Source organism: Hydra vulgaris, chromosome 08 (assembly GCF_038396675.1).
Source record: "Hydra vulgaris chromosome 08, alternate assembly HydraT2T_AEP".
In the NCBI taxonomy this organism is placed as follows: domain Eukaryota; kingdom Metazoa; phylum Cnidaria; class Hydrozoa; order Anthoathecata; family Hydridae; genus Hydra; species Hydra vulgaris.
Window position 1 is genome coordinate 65,259,883 of NC_088927.1, and position 19,305 is coordinate 65,279,187.

Genomic DNA, 19,305 nt, shown 5'->3' on the forward strand with positions numbered 1-19,305 from the left:
TTTTTAACTTCTGCCCACTATGAGTATTTTTATTGAGACACAATCTCTAGCCATTATGCAACCAATAGCCCTAAGGCAGACGGTGCTTCAAGTTGGAGTTGGCTTTTCTTAGCTTTTGCCTAAAAAAAGCATATCCTAAATAGCAATATAGTAAAAATAAATCAAAGCTGAAAAAATTAGAATCAGTATTACACGTCAATTATCTGCGTTTAGAACATGATTTAAAATTATGTTTAAGTAAATAAGAAAAGAAATTAACTTATTATAAAAATCCCACAAAGACGTATAATTAAACCCAATTAACTATTTGTTTTTTTTTTATTTCTTCAATATCTGTTAAACAAGTTATAAATCAAGTTTTTCTCTAAATGAAAAAATAGCAAATAAATAAAAGTCTTCATATAGTCGAATGTTTAAGTTGAAGTTGAAAAATTGATTAGCCCATTGTTGATTTAACGTCAAATGGAAAGTGGGCATGACGTTGTAGTTAACTGTTGTCTCAATGTTTTCCCAATGTTGGCATAAAATATTCATTTAGTAAATAATTATGTAAGTATAAAATAACATAGAAAAAAATACGTACTTTTATAATCAATGCAGAATAGGAATAATAATGCAGGAAGTTTGGTAAACAAGCATTTACTAACAAATTCTGTTATCTGGTATCTTTTCAATGCATCAAACTTGTTTTTAAGTACTTTACAAATAGTTATTTATTTATTGAATAGCATTTGATGAAGAATTATTAAAAAGATTTAAGCTTGTTTACAAGCAGGGAAACTTTTTTTTTTTAATCAATCAAACTAGATATGGCGCTTGAAGATTTACTTTTTTATTAATAACTAAAAGAAAGGAAAAAGATTATTATATATAGAAGATAATAAATTAAATATAGAAGGAATATTATTGAATAGAAGTTAGTAGTAATAAGTATCCCTGTCTAAAGATAGTTATATATCTTTTTTATATAAGTAAATTTTTACATAAGCTTATAAGTATCTGTTTCCAACCTTTTTGATTTTTCTCTAATTGTTGATTTTTCTCTCTCTTTAACTTCTGTCTCTAATCTAGATGCATAATAAGAGCAGCAATAACATAAGTTGAATTCTCCTGCAACCCAAGTTGATGGCACATTAGCAACAAAATTTTTAGCTTGAAAATGCACAATAACAAAAGCCATCTAAATGTTTTATGAAACATTTATAGAATTATACTTCCCACATGTGTTTACATTACAAACTCAAAATAGACTTAAAAGAAGGTAATGCAGAGTTATAAAATGGTTCATTGGACTTGCATATACATGTGTACGCAAACTTGGATTATTGAATTACTTTCTCATATTGAATGTTGGTTTATAATACAGTAAACGAAACTCTTCGAATCACACAAGTACGAAACTAAGTATTTTATCCATGTTTTTAATGATTAAATAATGATACCTTTTTGCTCTACAACAAACTATTAGTGGTATATCTTCTCAAAACCACTTCTTCATGTGATTCAATCTTTTCCAATTCTCTTACTATCACTTCTTCTTGTGATTCAATCTTTTTGAGTTTTTTTAAAACCACTTCTGCTTTTGATTCTCGTGATTCTTGTGATTTTTATGTTTTAAAATAAAATCTTTAAAACTTTTTTGCAAAAACTTAAAATGAACTAAAACTTATAAGAAATTCATATGGATAAAAATTTAACAAAATTGTTATTCTAATTTTGTATGAAAATGCTTGAAAATAATGTATAAACTATGTAGTTATTAAGTACATAAACACAGCTACATAATTTTTAACTATAAAGCTAAAGTTACATATTACTTAAGTGAACCCTTATTTTAAAGAGAAATTAAAAAGTATATATTTGTTTAAAAATATGAATCTCTCGTTAAAAATATGCATGCTTGCAACATGTTTTTATAATGATCTGATATTACACCTTAAATTAATAACAATTATTAACAAACCAAAAAAATAAAATTCTCAATTAAAAAGTTGTACTATAACAGCTTCTAAAATGACCGGAAAACATTTCAATGCTTAAGCTTTTATGCATTTGCACTTAAAATTGTCCAACGCTTCTGACATTGGCCCGATGTTTGTCCAACCTATGCAAGGACATGCAAGCAATTATTTTTAGGAAATATTGGGCAACAACTCTTTCATACTAAAAAACATGATTGGGTATGCCAACTGATATCTTTATCAATACACACTTACATATCTCAGAGGGTTTTTATTTTTCTACTTTCTAACTAACAATAGGCTAAAATTTTAATATTTTGTTTGCATAATGTATAAATATATGTATACATATATATACATTATATATATATATATATATATATATATATATATATATATATATATATATATATATATATATATATATATATGTATTTATATATATATATATGTATATATATATATATATATGTATATATATATATATATATATATATATATATATTATATATATATATATATATATATATATTTAAAAGCATAACTTAAATTGCTAGTTTAGATGAGCACTCTCACGTCACAATGAAATAGCCTGCTGTCAGGGGCTTCAGCACATACATTGACTGACACCCAGCAGAGTTCTGCTACATCATTTGAGGGTTTTGCATGGGGCAGCAATCTTTTCTTTCATTATTCTTCAATTTTTCCTTTTTTTTAAAAAAACGCTGTATGCTATAAATATAAGCAAAAATAGACTAAACAAGCTATAAAAGATATATGATGTAAATATAAACCTCTGGTGTTAGGTCACTTGTAAGTTATAATAAATATATGTTTATACAATGATGTTTTATATGATGTTTATGTGTTTTTAAATGAGGTTGAAATGTTTTTGTAACTATGTTTTATAAAGGTGTTTACTTACCAGTAGATTACTTCATTTATGTTTGTGTTTTGTGTGAACTTCTAGCGCAGTGTTAGTTCATCTGTAAGTTACTTAACCTATGTTTGCATTTTCTCTGAAACTCTGATATGTTTGATCAGTGAATACCTTGTGAATACAGTTATATAACAGGTTGTTCACCATAGTTACTAGTATCTCCTTTAGTAAAATGTTTTTCTAAATGTATATTTAAAATCTCTGAAGCAACTTGGCATAGTACTTTTATGGAAGTTATTCTAACCATTTTTGATCAAACTCCTTATCATCATGATCACCTTGCTATTGATAACATGTTATAGATATTTCAACCTGTCCCATGTCTTGCCTATAATTTGCTTTTCTATGCAAGGCTAAGAAATGCTAAATCTGACTTAAGGCTGAGAAAATATCCTGCCTTGAAGCTCTTAGTTATGTAAATGCTAAAGACGGTATTCTGATAGAAATAATCATCTTTGGCAGACGTTAAATTTGCCCAGATACTGTCTTGTAGACAAAGAATTAAGGGTTGAACAAAGTTAATAAAAAGTCCCATATGGTTGATTTATAATATACTTGCCTATTTAGTCAACCTTAGTGACAACAACTGCTTTACAATTTTCTGTTATTCTAATTAATAACTTATTGAATTTGTTAAATTCAATTTTATGTCCCAATAAACCACTTTTGTCAATTCTACTTTTATATGTCACCTGTAGTATTCTGAACAAAACAGTCCCACACCTTAACTCTACATCAACCATATTTCACAGTCGTTAATTAAAACTGTTTTGTCATAGATTAAACAATTTTATTTTGGACAAACAACCTTCTCTTGATACCAAAGATTTAAAACTATTGATGTTCCATTATTTATGTAGTTTTGCTCACTTTAGCATAATTATTTTAATGATTCTTATCAAAGTATTTTAATTAAAATAATTTTATATTTATTAAATTATCTTAATTATGCCGGTAAATAATGCAAAAAAAGAAAAGTTAATAAAAAACAATTAAAGCATTATTTAAATATAGTTTAGGTCATTTAAATAATTATGGAATGTATTTTATATTAGAGATGTGCCAAAACCAGTTTATGCTGAGTCACCGAATTCAGGAACCCAGAAGAAAAAACCAGGTCTAAGTTCGGGTACCCGGCCCGAGTCCATATTGTCCAAAAAGGTGGAATAAAAGCTTGAGAAATCGCTGAATTGTTTTTTCACAAAATAACGCTGATTAATTTGCACTGAATAAGTTTGCCTAAATAAATCAAGTTTCTTAATTTAAAATAATGGTTATTAAGTTGTTAATATTTGGAACAAGGGGTTGTCCATAAAGTACGTACACTTTTATTTTGACCTCCCCCTCTTTCCCCAGATTTTGATATAAGTTTTTTTGAGTACCCTCCTTCTCCCTAAAAGTACCTATGCTTTTAACCTACCTACCCAACATTTTATGACATTTTTTTGATTTAGTGTCTCCTTATTTTTTTGATTAACCCCTGCCTCCCATCTCATTTATGCCACTTGCAGACCCCTTCTCCCGCATCTGAGCATACGTACTTTATGGACGGTCCCTAACCTGCCGTCTTACGTCGTGAATGCCAAAATCATCAAGAGAGCTTTAAAATTAAAATTAACTCTATCAACTTCAAAAAATAGTGTTCAGGTTAACAAAATTTTGTTTTATAACTGTAATATTATATATAATTTATATTTTTTTGTAATTTATTGCTAAATAATTGCTTATATGCGCTAATTAATCAAAAGTTATGTCATGGAAAATAAAAGATTAAGAGACAGAAAGTTGCACAAAAAAAAAAAGTAGTAGACCTTCTCAACCTTAGTGTGAATAAAATGAAAAAATTTATTTTAAGTGAGATCCCTCTATATTGAGTAAATAGGTCTTTGTGGACCACAATTGACTCCATAACATTTATATCAAAAAGTTTGGTTAAAGTTAAAACTAAAAGCAATCCTGTTAATAATATTATGACATAATTCAAAGTACCATTCAAACATAATGTTACAGCATTTAAGGAAAATGTTTATTAAAAATTTCTTTCAAGATACTCGGTGCCGGGTACCTGGGAAAAATGGCCTATTCCGGGTACCCGGGAAAACAGCCAAATTACCGGGTCCCTGGGTCCAAAACGGGTACCCGGCATTTCACTAGTTTATATATATATATATTTTTTTATTTTTTTAATTAGGGGTACAATGATACTTTTGATACTTAAAAACTGTTTACAAGATGTTTTTTTTTCCTGAAGAATGAATCAAAGAGTACCATAGTTGCTAGAGAACATAGTAATGATACCATTATACATATTTGATACTTTGACTTAAAATCTGCTTTTTTTTTTAAAAAAAAAAAAGTCAATTAATACCAAAAGCTGAACTTTGTTTACAAAAGATAAATTAAAAAAATTAAATAATGTTTACCAGTAACATTGTTTTTGGTACTAAAAGCCTAAGTATTGAAAATGTATCATTTTAAAAGTTTTTGTATGATTATCTCATTACTAAATGCAGACCACAAGGTAAGACCACAGATGTCAAATTTTTCACACTTTGATAAAAAAGAATTTTAGTGTTTAGTGACATCAGATATCAGTTGATTGATAATGTATTTAATTGAAAGTATATTTTTATGACATTTTAGTCCTAACACAATATATAAATGCAGTCTTTCTGCTAAAAACAAGAAATATTCGTTCACAGTGTTTATTTGAAAACATGTCACTCATTTTGGACATTTGTGATTTTTCTGTTGTAAATTTCATCAACTCATAAACCACCTTAGCTTGTAACTTTTTAGAGCACTTATTGTGTTAAAGGTAGATGGTAAAACATTGTAGTATACAACCATATACTTTCATTATTATTGGTTAAGTTATAAATAACTTGGACAACTGTGTTTTTTACATAGTAAACATTGGACAACAGTGGTTGTTTTAAAATTGCCTTTTTTTAAAAATGACCATAGAACCTTAAAAATTACCTTTTTTTGTTATGACTTTTTAAGTTAAAATAGCTTTGTACTAAAATATCATAAAAATATATAAAGTTGAAATTTTTAAAAAGTGGACATCTGTGGTTTTACCTGTGTTGTCTTCAAATGATATACTCATTTTATTTAAATAAATGTATATTAAATATTATTGAGATTGGATAACGATAACCCATGCCAACTTGACGTCAAAGTTTAAGTTGAAAAATTAGTATGGATATTGTAGAGTTTAACATTTATATTCATTAAATAAAACACATAATATTTATTATGTATTTATAGTAAAAGACACATTATTCGTTATATTTTCTTTTTAAAGTATTTTTTTTACAATCAGGATATATGTTTCTGTGTTCTTGTACGCAACGTAATAAAAATTGCTTTTGCTTCTTTACTCAACAGTAATTAGGCCATGAAAGTCTTGCATTGATTTAACCATTCATTCTACAGTATCACTAACTGTTCTTAGAGTCAATAGCTTTTTTTTAGCTTTTTGGAACGAATCATCATTTGACCATAAAGAGGGGCACTTCTTCAAAAAAACTGTCATCAATTTTGAATCAATTAAATAGGAATTTGCTTTTGACAGAGACAAAGTCATCGATATTTTTCTCTGAAAATAAAACAAAAGGATCAATCGTAAACTATAGAAGAAAATCTAAACATAATTTACATAAAAGATATACCAAAAAGTGGGCCAAAAAGTTTTTTGTAATGTTTATCATAAACTGATGGGTTTTCTTTAGCTAAGTTAGCAACCATTTTCACTTAAGTTTCTTGATCAGTATCATCTACAAATAAAGACAAAACAGATTTTCATCTGTCTAATACCATAAATGCTGGCAAAACTTCTGTAAAGCTGCTTTGGAAATACTTTTGTCTATTGCTTTGTATTCTTTCATGGACTTCAAAAAGTTAAAGTTCTAATAAGGTGCTTTTACTGATAAAATGCATAAGACCCAGAGTTTGATGTAGGATGTCATGATAAACAGACATACATCCAACAGAGCTGTGTTATCCTTTGTTTTAAATTCTGAATTGTGAGCTTATTAATGATATTTTTAACAAATAAATAGCTTTAAACATCCGCTGAGATTGGTGCATAGCGCTTAGAGGCCAAATCTTAAGTTTCTTCTTTGTATCTCCACCAAAAAATTTTATTGAAAGCCAAATTAATTCCTGATAGTCAACTCTAGCTAGTTTTTTAGTCAATTCAAATTGGTAGAATTCTGGCAGCATATTTATTTCTGAAACGTTTAAACAAAATAGCTTTTTTGCATAGATTTGTATTTTTTCAGCATCAACATTTTTTCAGTTTTCTCAGAACTTCGTAAACAACGAAATGTCTGGACTTATAATTACTTGGCTGATTTTCGATTCAAACACACTTTTTAATACTAGTTCGTAGATGTGATAACAGCAACAAAAAATGCTTTCTCTATTCAGTTTTTGTTTTAGAAGCACACATGCACCATTATTACAGCTTCTATTTGAGGCAGTAGTATCACAACAGAGAATCTGCACTCTGTCCTCAAGATTCCATTTAATAATGGCACTCCAAACAGCCTGTGCCTGTTGGCATCCTAATGAGCTGTTCAATTTTGGCACAGTATTTGTTATCATCATATAAAGTATTTGTTATCATCATATCTTATTTGTTATCATCATATCAAAGTATTTGTTATCATCATATAAAGTAACTATCAGAAGGCGTTCTTCTTTAAATTTAGGTGAATCTAGAGCTGGCAATCTTTTGCCAACCCAGTGAACAGTTACCATATTCAGGGTATTGTTTTGAAAATTAACTTTTACAGCTTCTGCCCATTCATTTTGCATTTCTGTACGAATTCTCTGGATTGAGGACTTGCTTATAGAAAAGTCATCCATGTTACGCCCAAGTGCTCCAATAGTAGCTTAAATTATATATGCAGAATCTCTCACACTTAACTGACATCTATCTAACGCGCAACTAACTTTAGAGTTATGAAGTTTTTATGCATACAAGTTTATTGGGCGAAGAGGAAGCTTCACTTAGGTAGGGTCTATTTTCTTGAAAATCTGTTTTATAAGAATCAGAAGATGAGTTTTTTTGTTATGGTTTATAAGATGATATCGATGGTGGTTCATAAGATGATGTCGATGGAGCCAATGAATCATAATATTTAGCATGTTGCTTTTCCTCCTCAATGATTCTAAAGTGTACTTTTTTTTTCTTTTTCTGCAAGTTTTTACGGTATACGCGCCTTTTCCCAGTAAATAATACACTCACAAATAGTAAGATTTACATTTTCATTGACACTTAAACTCACTTTATGAATATTATGGAACAATACTGCCAGTACTTGTTTATTAGAGGAAAGATTCAAACCGGTGATTTGATGCTTTATGTCTCCTATTAAAAATCTCCTGTTTAGAACTTCGTCACTCCACTAACATGTTGACTACTCAAAAGTGCTAATAAAATACTAATAAAATAAACACAATAAAATATGCGTTTACTAATAAAATAAAAAAGTACTAATAAATTTCGCTGATGTTTAATCATATTTTAATACATTTAAAATTGTATTTGAAAGACAATAGAGAGCTGCCTTAGGAATAGGGATAGAAATAGGGATAGGGATTGGGATAGGGATAGGGATAGGGATAGGCTACACTGACAAATATATATATATATATATATATATATATATATATATATATATATATATATATATATATATATATATATATATATATATATATATATATATATATATATATATATATATAAGATATGCAGACACTGAAAGAACATGAAGTAACATAATGGTAAATAAAATTTAATAACTTTAAATGTAAGTTTAATAGTTTTAAATGTAAATTTGAGATTTTAAATGTTAATTTGTTTTTGAATTCTCTTTTAAATCAATTTTTTAATTAAACCAAATTTTTGCTTGAAATCAAATTTATTTAAAGAATTTAAATGTAATACTATTAATCAACTTATCAATATTGCCTTATATAATTTTGGCTTATATATTTCTTACAGAAAAGAGCTTTTTTTTCTGTTTTGTATATTTCTGTTTTCAATTTCAAAAGAATGATTAAACCTACTTTTTAGAATTTATTTTTAACAACATTTGAGTAAAAATAAATAATAATTAAGAAAAAAACTGCTTCTCAATTGCATGGCCCTTTTTTTCTCAGGGAGGTAAATAAAGTAAGAAAAAGTTTGTACCATTTTCAAGTTTATCAGAAAATATTGTGAATGCTTTGTAAATAATTCAAATTATTTATTTTTAGGTATTCTGATTGCAAAAAGTTTACAATTACTGCTTTTGCTGCAAATAGTTTTGCATATGGGTTAAAAATTTCCAATGCACTTTTATCAAATTCGACAAATGTAACAGTTTTTTGCTCAATGTCTCCATTAAATGTGAAAGCAATACCTATTATTCCAGTAAATGGGCATGTTCTATTATCAGTCAACAAAAGTCTAAAACTAAACATACATCAATATAGAGGATCATATTTGCTATACTCAATTGATTGGGGAGATGGTTCTTTCACATTTAATAATCAGACAATGAACTTTAATCCTATTTCATTTCTAGCTCATCATATCTATACAAAAGAAAGTAAATACAATATTTCTGTAACATCTAGGAGTTATTTTCAGACATTGAGCTACTTGTTTTCAGTACAGGTAAAAAACTGTTCTGCACCAGAAGTTAGTTTTTATTATGGAACTCTATCAAATCCAATGGCTGTGATTTGGAGTGTTGGGGTAGATTTAACTGCTTATGTTGAAAATATTAATCCTTTATGTAAACAAGAAGATTACAGTTTTCAATGGAACCTTACAAGTTATTCTGAAAAATCTATAACAAACCAAGATGTTGTAACTATAGTAACCCAATCTCAACAAAGAGTTATTTTTAGAATCATGAAAAGATCGCTTGATATTGGTCTTTATGTATTTACAATGATATTTAACTATGGTGGGTATGTTAATGCATATGCTGCATACTTGAATGTGATGCTTTCACCATTGTATGTTAATATTGAGAATGGATTTTTAAATTCTATTGCATACAAAATAATAAATGAAAATAACAGTTTTTACCAAAATTTTACATTAAGTGCAATGTCTAGTTACGATCCAGATGATTCAACCATTGGGGTACAAAATATTACTTTTGAATGGAAATGTAAAATTGCTGCAAATTTTTCATATGCTTTAGAAGTTATGGAGAATTTTAAACTTTTAAATTTGACATATCAAAGTAACACTTGCTTTAGTCCAACCTGGATTAGTATCCCTTTTTTTAGCCCATATATAAGTTATAATACACAACAGTTTTTAGAAGGGATAAGTTATCATTTTGAAGTTTGTGGAACAAAGTTTGCTGGAACAGATGTAGATTTGAATAAGATAAACAAGACAAGTTGTTTCACTCAAGAACTTTTTTTTGTCAGTAAAGATCTTCCCACCGTTACTGTTACGTATGATTAATTATGTTTACAATTATGTTTTCTTTTAATTAATTATGAATTATTATATTTATTATAAATATATTATTCTGTTATAATAATTTTGTTTACAATTATGTTGTTTGTATTAATTATATTTATAATTATGTTATTTTGATTAATTCTGTTATTTTAAGTAACTATCATTAATTATGTTTATAAATATGTTTTATTTTGATTAAATATGAATAACTATGTTTAAAGTAAACGTAATTATTAATACTTTTACTTTAATCATTAAGAGTCAGAGTTTTGTAAAATATTTAATAGTTAATTAAAGAAATTATAAAAAAAAAGATCCTAATATAATACATATATAAAAATAAATTTTTCATATATTTTTTTTGTAGCATTTATATATAACTACCATTTTGGTAGTTACTCTATTTTATTATTTTCTAATATTTAATTATTTATTTTAAATTGTTTAAGGTGCATTTCCAACTGTAATACAAAACTTAACTTTAAAGAGCGTGTGGTTTATTCATTTGATTGTAAAAATTGTGGGGCTAGGAGGTTAGTAAAGTATCAAACAACAACAATAAAGGCCGAGTTTTTAAAATTTTTTAAACTTTAAAAGTTTTTGTTTTCAGATTAATGGCGGAGTGGAGTATAACAGATGAAACTAATGATATTCCATCTGAAATTACAAAGTTTTTAAACGCTACAAGTACAGGTTTTTATAACCCAAGTATTGTAATTAATAAAGATATTCTTTTAGAATCAAAACATTACACATTTCGCTTAATGGTTGGTTTTGCTGACTCCCTAAAAAGAGTAAAATTTGAATTTACAAAGTCAACATGCTCTTTACCAACTCCAGGATTTTGTAATATTAAGTGAGCAAGAATTTATTTTTTAATTTGCTTATTATATTTTGTAAGATAGGTAGATTTCTAAATGTTTTGTTTATATTATTGAAAAATTTAATTTTTATTTTTCCACTATGAAATAGTTGAAATGATATTATATGGAAAATATATAATATATTCTAGCAGACTGAGAGGTTAATCAATTTTTCTGAATGTCATTTATGGTTTATTTAGAAGTGGCTAATAAGGTTAGGGGCTTGTGATGCAACATATTTTTTTTTCAATTTAAATCTAGACCTTTCTTTTGATTAAAGAAGCCCCAAGCCAAACATAAACCCTCAGTTGATATATTTACACTTCACTGCTGCTACCCCAATTTAAGTCAATTGATTAATGTACACTCAGATGCACCTATTATCAAAGATACAGCAATAGTTGCAGTTTATGGTTATATCATCAATAAAAAAATAATTGAAAGTAATAAAATTTTTAAATTATTAAATTAAAATTATTAATAAGACGATTACTATTACACAAAAAACATGTGCTTTAAAGTAAATTATATAAATAAACCAATAAAACATTTTCCACCACAATTAGAGCCTAAAACTTCATATTCACGTAGTAAATGATTATTTTAATTATTTTTTAAGACTTCATGAAGAGTTTTAGCTTCATTGCTTTCTGCCTTGTAACTTCGTGTTAACAATAAAGTATAACAGTAACAAAAATTTTACAATGAAAAGTTTTACAATCAAGAAAATTTAGATAAACTAGTAATAAAATAACAAAAATTTGTATATATTATCTCACTTTTACACTCCTATGTTCACTTGGTCAACTATTAGAAGGACTCTTTTAAATGTCATAAATTTTTGCCTGCGCTTAATGCCAGTTTGGTTGGGCACTTACAAATTGACCTAAACTTTTCATCAGTAGCAATCACTCATGGTTCATCTTTGGTTACTCTACTATTTTTATTGTCACTCATTTTGTTTGATTTTTTTGATAATTTCAAAAGGTATCAATTTTGGAATAGGTTGGAAACAGGTTAGTCTAATTCCTTCTTAGGAAAAAACTTGTAAACACGCACTTCGTACTTTTTCATCAGTACTTCTAATAAGTTCAAAAACTTTTCCCATTTGCCATTGACTTCTAGGGATCATGGTATCATCTCGTGTAAGAACTACATCATTCACTACTAGCTGTTTGGTATATGAAGTTTCATTTTTAGCATATATATGATGTTGTTTAAGTTCATTAACATAAGAAGTTGTAAATCTTTTTCAAATGTTAAATATTGTTATTTTTATGAAAATAGTTCTTTTTAAAATATCTTCTGGTAGTATAAAAATTCCATTCAATTTATTATGAATATTTCGTCCAAACATTAAATGGTATGGTATTAACGTTCCTTCAGTATCATCCTTGCTTATGTAAAATAGTGGACTACTGTTTATCACAGATTCTACATAGTATCGTTTCTAGTTCTTTGTAAGATAAAAAAGTCTTTTCAATTGTTTTCTTCATTTTAATTTTAACAGATCTAACTAAACAATCGTAGAAAGACCCCACTAGGGGGAAGCTGGTAGAATAAATTTCTGTTGCATACCATTTTTCATCATAAATATTTTAACTTAATTAAATAAATAGCTTATTAAATAAGATCAGGAAAACCTTTTTGTGCTGCGAATCGCCTAAAAGCTCTTAAAAGGACAGAATTTTCAAGTCAGGTGTCAGTTCAAGTTGGATTGCTTGACTAAAGGCACAAGTCAATAGCAAAACATACACCTTGTAGGCATCGTTCTTATTAACTGTTTTTGTAAATAAAGGTCCTGATAATTCAAACCAGTTGATTGAAATAAATAAAAACTCGAAAGTCGAGTAAATCCAGACTGCTAGGTGGTAACAATGTTCATTGTTGGAGTTTCTTGTTACACATTATCTAATAATACTTTTTATTGTTAATCTTCCTTTTATTATCCAAAATTGGGAATGTACTTTATCCAACGCCAATGCAATTTCATGATGTAAAACTTTTTCATGACAGTTACAAATGAGTAATATTGTGAACCAACTTTCTTTGCCATGTGATATTAAAGAGTGTTTATCTGGAAAGTTTAAGTGAATTTTTAATGAATTTTTCAGCTTATTAAAACTTTTGTTGTTTCATAAAACTCTTTGCTTGTCTTTAATCGATTCATTGAGTGCAAAGTTGTACTTATCTGTCATCAAAGTTACATGTTTGTAAAATGGTAACTCTTTACATGTTTTTATTGAATTGTTAATAAATCGAATTATAAATCCAGTTCTGATAATTGATTTTTAAATAAACTAATTTTGCATACAATGGTAACACAACTCAAACTTGGTGTTTGGTCCAAAACAACATAATCACACAAACAACTACATTTTCTTCTCTTCAACAGTCCGACATAATCTAACATAATATGATATAATCATAAATTTGACGTAATATCAATCTGAAAGTTGAAACTTTAAATTCATTAATCTTTTTATTCATATTAAATAAAAATTCTGGCCCTTTCAATCTATGTTAGTGGTAGAGCGCTCGTATGCAGTAGTGGTAGAGCGCTCGTAATGCGGTAGTGGTGTAGAGGTAGAACGCTCGCTTCATAAGCAAGAGGTTCCAAGTTTGATCCCCACCACTTCCCTGGTAGTACCGCGCTCAACTTGTTTCTGCACGCAGTGGCATTGTTCATCAAGTTTCGTTTTTCGGAGTTATAGAGTTGAGAGAGCGTTATAATCATAATTAGGTAGCCTCCTTGTCTGTAGTGACCTTTTGGGCCTTAAGGAGGCGAATTAAATAAAATAAAATAAATGTCCTAAATAACCAAAATTACCTATGCAAGTTGGAAAATCAGCTGAGTTCAACTCTCCATTAATGTGATTCCATTTTTCTCTATCAACAGCTTCTCAAATGGTATTCACTCTATTCTCCACCCATGGCTTCAACCTTCTCTTCTTACCTTTAATTCAATGCAATGCCACCTTCGAGTCATACCAGCATTTTATATCTTCAAGTTGCACTCTTCCACTCAGAACCCCTCTTTAAGTCTTCTCAATAACACACAACCTAATAGCTCTAGTCTAGGTATACTTAATTCTTTTAAGGGCAAAGCAGGTGAGTTTGAAACTAAAAACTTTGTATTCACTCCAAAACTCCAAAACTTGTTTCTACAACTAGATATATAATTGCACAATCAACTTGGAAATGTTTCAGAATTCATGCATCTGAACACGCTTACTACTCTCATTAACTCTCACAAACACAAGTCTTGGAATTCTAACAAACCTTAATAATTCAAGGTTTTTTTAAAAATTATGTCCAAGCTAATTCCATTCCTTCTGCTACTATTTCATCCCATCCACTTTTATTTCTACAAATAGCTTGGAAAAAAAGTTTTTACTCTTGAAGTTATCGGTGTTAAGAAATCTAGGGGATCAAAGAAAGATGTTGCCATCTTTAGGATATTTCTTTTAATAGTTTTGTGCATTCTTGCATTTTTACCAAAATCTTTAGATTAAAAAAAAAAATTCATCTTTCAACATGTTCCACTCAATTCCTAAAGTTTTTATAAAATTATTATTATTGTTTTCATTTTTTATAATTTCACTGTCAAAATTTTCAATTCATCAACTTTTAGATTGCATTTTGAGATTTAATTTTTTATTTTTTCCTGTATATTAAAAAATTTTGTAATCCCTGATCGTTTGCTATCCATTTTCTTAATTCAAATCTTGCATCTAAAAATGTGCTTTTGGATTTTTCATAAAATATTTTTCCTTCTAATTGTCATCAACATAGAGATCATCTATTAACTTTTCAATAATTTTTTTATCATTTTTTATCTACTTATTAAGGTGTTTAAAAGTTTTAAAGAAAAGGACTGCTGGTTAAACTAAAAACAACTCTTGGAAATCTATATACAATTAATTTAGCCTCCTTATCAGATGTTCTCTTGTACCACAAGAATCTTAAGTAGTCTCTGTGTTCAGAAGAGATTTCAATGTTCATAAATGTTTATGAATGTCAACAATTATCCCTATAACATTGAACCTAAGTTTTAGTAAAATATCAAATATTTTAGATAATAAATTCGGACCTGAATACAAGCAATCATTCAAAGACTGTCCTGTTGTACAACATGATGCATCGAAAACAACTCTAATTTTTGTAGTATCTTTATCTCTCTTAATGACAGGCCTATGAAGCAAATAATGCACACACCCTGGTTCTTTAAATATATCAGACTCACTAACTCTTGCTATTATATTTTTCTCTTCATAATCTATAAAAATATGATTATATTCAGTAACCAGTTGCTTATCATTTAACCTAATTTTTATATTGGCTAGACGTTTTTTTCAAATATTGTAGTTATCAGGTAGAAGGTCATGATGAGTTTTGAAAGGTAACTTTTTTATATACTGTTGTCCATTATGTGTGATATCTCTTTCAAAAAAATTAAAAAAAAAATGAAATCGGACAAGAAAAAGAAGAAGACTTTTTTTTTAAGTTTTAATTGTTTTTTTGCAGTATCTTGTATTGAAATATATATTTTGTGTATTATTTATAATGTTGTATACTTTTAATCTTTGTTTATAGTATTGTTATGTATTTTTGTGCATTATTTATATTGTCTTGTGCAATGTTTATATGTGTGTTGTTTATATTCTCATGTATTTTTATTATTGTCATATGTCATTATAATGTCATATTCTTGTGAGTATAAGTTTAGTTTTTTTCCATATTATAAATTATTTTTTCACAATAAATGTTTGCATCGTGTGGTAGGCTGTTACATTTTGTCAGCATATATATTGTTCGTAACCCTGTCTACACTTATATATTAAATTGTTGTTTGAATATTATATAATTACTTTATTATTGTAACAATTGTCGCTTAACTTGTTAATATTGTTGCTATTATGATTGTTAATATTAATATCACTGCTATTGGTATTTAATATTTATTTTTTCTATTTGTTTTTTACTTATGATTAATCATAGGTAAAAAACAAATAATCTATTATAATAAAAAATAAATACTAATCTATTTATTTCGACTTTTTTTAATTTTACTTTTTACTTTGCAAGAGTTTCTTGTATTGCTGTTTTTATCTGTTTACTTAATTTTTGATTTTTTTAGTTATTATTGATGTCCTTATGGCTTTAGATTTTAAATTTATCTTATTTTTTATGAGTTTTTGTTAAGTTTTTGTTTGAATTTTGTCATTATTATTTGTTACTCTTATTATATATTACTATTATATTACTTATATAGTTTCCATTTTGATTATAAAAGTTATAAATATTAATTAATCATTGCTAGTTTCTTTATGATAACTGTTTTTCATCACACAGTAGGTTGTTACTTTATGCTACTTTTTAACTGTTTGTAACTTTTCTTATTTTTTATATAATATTCAGTTTTTGTTTGGAAATCTATTAATTATCATATTAAATATCATTATTATTCTTCCTATCATTATCACTTTTATTTTTATCATTATTATTGTTATTATTATTAAAATTATTGTTACTATTTGTTTCATTAATATTATTTGATATCATTTTCATCAGGTTTTTACTTTAAATTATTTTCAAACTATTTGTATATATCCTTGATTGTTAGACCTTAATCAGAAAATATATGATTGATGATTGATTGATGATTGATTTCAAACTAATGCATCACACAACTCTCAGGAGATGGTCTCAACAAGCCAAAATTTATTTAGGACTTGCCTAAGCTCATCTACTTCACTCTCAACCTCACAGTTCATAGAATGAGTAGTAAAAAATGTTTTAGTGACGTTTTTAATATTATTTTTCTGTGAAATAGGAACACTTAATACCCACCCTAAGACTAATTCACTAGCTACTAGACCACCCATTGAACTTCTTATGATTTGTCCAGAAATAAAATTATGATAAAAATTTGTACTTACTAAAATATCAACATGAAAATCTGCAGAGGGCTACAAATATAAGGTACACATAATGCTTCCATATAAACACTATGAATATTTCTGTTAGACCTTAAGCTGAACAACATTCAATAGTTGCAATGTTTGTTCATTATCAATTGTTTTATTATAATTTTCTTTGTTTTAATAATTTTTAGGTTTAATTGTTTTTGAATATTTTTAATTATATATGACCGTTGATTTCCATTCTCACATAGGTTCTTGCCTTTAATAATTTATCTTCTGACACTGCACTAATGTTTGCCCTAGCTGTTTGCAACAAAATACTTTGTTGAGAAATAATGCATGCCCAATAAAAGTGTTAACTTATTCTCACAATGAAATATGATGCTTTTCTTTGCATTTACTACAAATATAATTCGCTAGACAATTCTTGAGTGTATGATTTGTTCTAAGACAACTAAAACATCTACCCTGCTTTTTTAAAATTTCTTTTCTGGTTGAGAAGTTAGTTAAATTTTTGCATTTGCAAGGGCTGTGATTTTCTGAACATTATACACAAGAATAAATAATAATTTTCTATTGTTTTGATAATCTCATTTCAAATTATTTTGCAAAATTCTTTTTCTAATTTTTTTTAAACTTCTGATTAATATTCTGTGAATATAATCCTGTAGTTGAGAAAGGCTGACTATTAACTCTTCTGTTTTCAATGTTTCTACTATTTGTTGAACAGCACTCTATTGCATTTAATTTCTCTTGAAAATATTTTACTAATAAATTTATAGTCCAAACCTGCCCACCAAACTTTCTTGAAATTAACAAAATTAAATTGTCAGGTAACTTTTTTTTTTAAAGTAGGAAAAAAATTCCAATGGTGTTAGTTTCAACTTTTAATGATTTTAAATTTTGAACACTTGTCTCTATATCATTATAAAGTTTTCTTAAACCATTAACATAATCACTTTCACTTCACTTTCACTAATTTTAACTTTAATAATTTTTTATTAAAACTATTTCACTAATTTTAATATTAGTTAAAATAATTGAAGTCATCAGTATCATTTAGGTCCTGATTGTTATGTATGGCAACATTAAACTGGTCCCTCATCAGGCGCGATGTAAATAATTTTTTAAATTACTTTTTTAAGACTACATTCGAGAAGAGTTTTAGATTAGTTGCTTTCTTTTTTGTAACTTCGTGTTAACATTAAAATATAACAGTAAAAAAACTTTTACGATCATGAAAATCCAAATAACCGGTAATAAAATAACAAAAAGCGGTGTATAATATATCATTTTTAACATGCGTATCTAATGATATCGATGACAGTACACTAATTTATTGATTAAAGGATTTAATCAATAAGTGTGGCAATTGATTACTAGATTAGGCGAGGGATCCAAAACTTTTAAAAACTTTATGATGTAATTTATGGGCAAACCCAAGGTAGTTACTAGTAGTTACGCTTCACATGGCAACATAAATATTATAGGCTTCATAAAGATAATCTGTTTATCTTTAAATTAATACTTGTAATTTTTTTGTTGCGTAGTAGTGGTTTAACAATCAAAAAAATTTAATTTATAAGTTTTCTGTCCTGATGTTAAAATATGAAAAATATTAGAAAAACTAGATCAATTTTAGCTGCCGTTGGGTATCAAGTTATTGAGTATAAAACTATTTATTCACTAAAACTTGGTTTAAAAACATATTATTGTAGTTGAATGAGTTATGTCATTAAAAAAAAATAAAACTAGATAAAATCAGCTGTTTATAAAAAATAAAAAGTTTGCCTTATATCATAATATTATGTCATTAAAACATAGTTAAAACATTAATATCCTTAAGTTATGTAGTTGAAAAAAAAAAATAATAATAAAATAGAAAATCAGTCATTTAAAAAAAATACCAAGTCGAATATTCTATAAGCGTAAGTGCGCTTAATGAATCTGCCTATATGATTTTATTTTCATTTTATTTATTTGAATTTCATGCTATATTTTATTGAGGTCTAAAGTACTTCATGGTTTTTTGTGGTGCACCTTAATAACTATAATAATTAACAAAAAAAGTTTTATTTTGTAATATTTGCATTGTTTAATCATTAATTTCTAAATATTTCTTTCC

At 27.1% G+C, this 19,305-nt stretch overlaps 1 protein-coding gene across 6 annotated transcripts in view; it reads left to right on the forward strand.

The window, feature by feature from the left end:
* LOC100199090 (uncharacterized) overlaps positions 1–19,305 on the forward strand; it is a 195,786-nt gene that overhangs the window by 76,151 nt on the left and 100,330 nt on the right. For all 6 annotated transcript variants that reach the window (XR_010640305.1, XM_065804174.1, XM_065804175.1 and 3 more), the window contains exons 10-12: positions 9,178–10,380; positions 10,840–10,923; positions 11,001–11,246. Coding sequence is in view for 5 of the 6 variants with exons in the window: in XM_065804174.1 (XP_065660246.1) it covers positions 9,178–10,380; positions 10,840–10,923; positions 11,001–11,246 (1,533 nt within the window). In the remaining variant the exon portion in view is untranslated. The remainder of the gene's footprint in view (positions 1–9,177; positions 10,381–10,839; positions 10,924–11,000; positions 11,247–19,305) is intronic.